Raw genomic sequence first — 2,015 nt, 5'->3', positions numbered from 1 at the left:
GAATGTAATTAAAAATTTTTTTTAATATATTACCTAAATAATTAATTAAATACAAAGTTATAAAGCAATTACATGTCTTTGTTTTTAATTTCTTGTGGAACATGGTGTAATGGTTGCAGCTCCTTACGAACATTGTGTAAAACAAAAGACTTGGTAATTAAAAAGAGTGGCGGAGAGTATATGGCCAGTTCTTCTCGTCCGTTCTACACCCTTGATTAGAACTGGCAGCAAATGTAAAATTAGAAGAAATTAGCATTTAATATGTATTTCTCTATTGACGTTCATAAGTGTACATTGTGTTACCTAAATGAATAAATGATTTTGAATTTTTGAATAATGTAGGAGATATAGTTATATGACATAATAGGGGGCTATGAAGTGTTATGTCTGGTTTTATTATAACGAATTATATAAATATAGATAACAGAGGAAACACGACGACACAAGTGTTTCCTTTAAAGATTGTTACTCAGGAAGTTTAAGTAGTTTTTTAACAGAACAAATTTTCTATAAACATATGAAGCACTCCTTCGTATACAGTACTGGGACGTAATTTATGAATAAAGTGATGCAATACGAGATTATATCTTTATTATAACGTGGACTAGGTCAGATACTTGAGTCCAACTTTAAGCGATAACCAGAGCATATTACGCAAAGGACAGTAATATAATTATTTCCCGCAGTTCATAACAGTAAATTAATTAGCTAGGAATTCATTTAAATATAATTTCGGTATAGCTTAGAACATTTATTTACAAATTTTCACAAAGCATTTCGATGGAACCTTCAACAACAACAATAATATGTCCATCACACTATCACAACAATCAACAATTAAGAAATGCTTGGGGGGAACTGACGATGTTCTTTTTCCACCTCTCATTCTTGCCGAGGATATGCCAATTATATTTAAACTTTGTGGAATGAGTAAGTGTAGCCGTCAGGTGCTCTGTTCAGACTGAACTTGCCCGGAGGGAAGAATCTAGTTGGAGGAGGAGTTGTGGGCTCATAGTACTGTTCTCGTTGTTGAGGTGCGTTGTACTGCTGCGATTGAACACCGCTGTACTGAGCTTGTTGTGTGCCAGGGTATATGTTGTTCACTGGGTACTGAGATTGAGATTGAGGCTGGTATTGAGGCTCTGCCTGATACTGTTGCGCTTGGTACTGTTGCTTGGGCGCGGCGTTGTTGCCTTGTTCGTATAACTCAGGGTGGTACTGACCGTCATCAACACTTGGTTGCGCGTTGTAGCTACGGGGTGCTGAGTATTTCTGAGGCGCTGAGTACTGTTGAGGTGCACTGTATTGGTTGGATTGGTATTCAGGTGCCTGGTAACGAGGGTCGGGGGTGTAGCCAGGTGTAGGTGCCGCTCCTAATGGGGCAGTTGGGATGTGGTCACCGACAGCTTGGAAACCGTTCTTGCCGGCAATGTAGTTCACCGTCTTCTTTTGTCCAGTGGGGTCGATGTAGGAGTAACTTCCTCTACGGTTACCATCAGCGTCAGTCTCTTCTTTGAAGTTAATTCCATCTTCCTGTTGGTATGCTGAGCCGAAAGCACCGTTTCCACTGAGATACCGCGCTTCTTGAACAATGGCGGCTGTTCTTGGATCACCAGCGTACTTGGGAACGCGTTTGGCGCCTTCTTGTTGCTGACACGCGACCGTCGCGATAACAAAGACAAATATGAGCCTGTACATTTTTGCTCAAAATGTGCACTGCTCGCGTGAAAGTAACAGATTGTGCGTGGCGGGCGGGTCGCAGGTTTTATATGAACAGTTTAGGCCTTGAAGGATATTGGAAGGGTCCCGAGTGCTGACCGCGAAAACATATCATTCACATTGCGAATATTGCGGTAACGACGGATGCCTGGACGTAATTAACTAGGAAGTGACATTAAGGTGAGGATTCCGGATCGTCCTTTGAATTGCCTTTTTAACTTGATTTAAATGTCAAGTTGTGCGCGCGAAGTGAACGCGTAATAAAATATTACATTGGGTACAAAAAATATTGCCTG

The 2,015-nt window shown here is 40.7% G+C and overlaps 1 protein-coding gene across 1 annotated transcript; it reads right to left on the bottom strand.

Moving 5' to 3' along the window:
• Positions 1–574: 574 nt before the first annotated feature.
• Positions 575–1,750, bottom strand: LOC123715137 (pupal cuticle protein). Its single transcript, XM_045669994.1, has one exon. The coding sequence runs from the start codon at positions 1,696–1,698 to the stop codon at positions 913–915; it is 786 nt and encodes a 261-aa protein (XP_045525950.1). The 5' UTR covers positions 1,699–1,750; the 3' UTR covers positions 575–912.
• Positions 1,751–2,015: the final 265 nt, after the last annotated feature.

Source organism: Pieris brassicae, chromosome 10, assembly GCF_905147105.1.
Source record: "Pieris brassicae chromosome 10, ilPieBrab1.1, whole genome shotgun sequence".
Taxonomy (NCBI): domain Eukaryota; kingdom Metazoa; phylum Arthropoda; class Insecta; order Lepidoptera; family Pieridae; genus Pieris; species Pieris brassicae.
Note: the sequence above shows the minus strand (reverse complement) of the source record. Positions and strands in the feature narration are given on the sequence as shown.

Coding starts and splice junctions, on each gene's coding strand:
- LOC123715137 (XM_045669994.1), bottom strand. CDS start 1,698: ATGTACAGGCTCATATTTGTCTTTGTTATCGCGACGGTCGCGTGTCAG.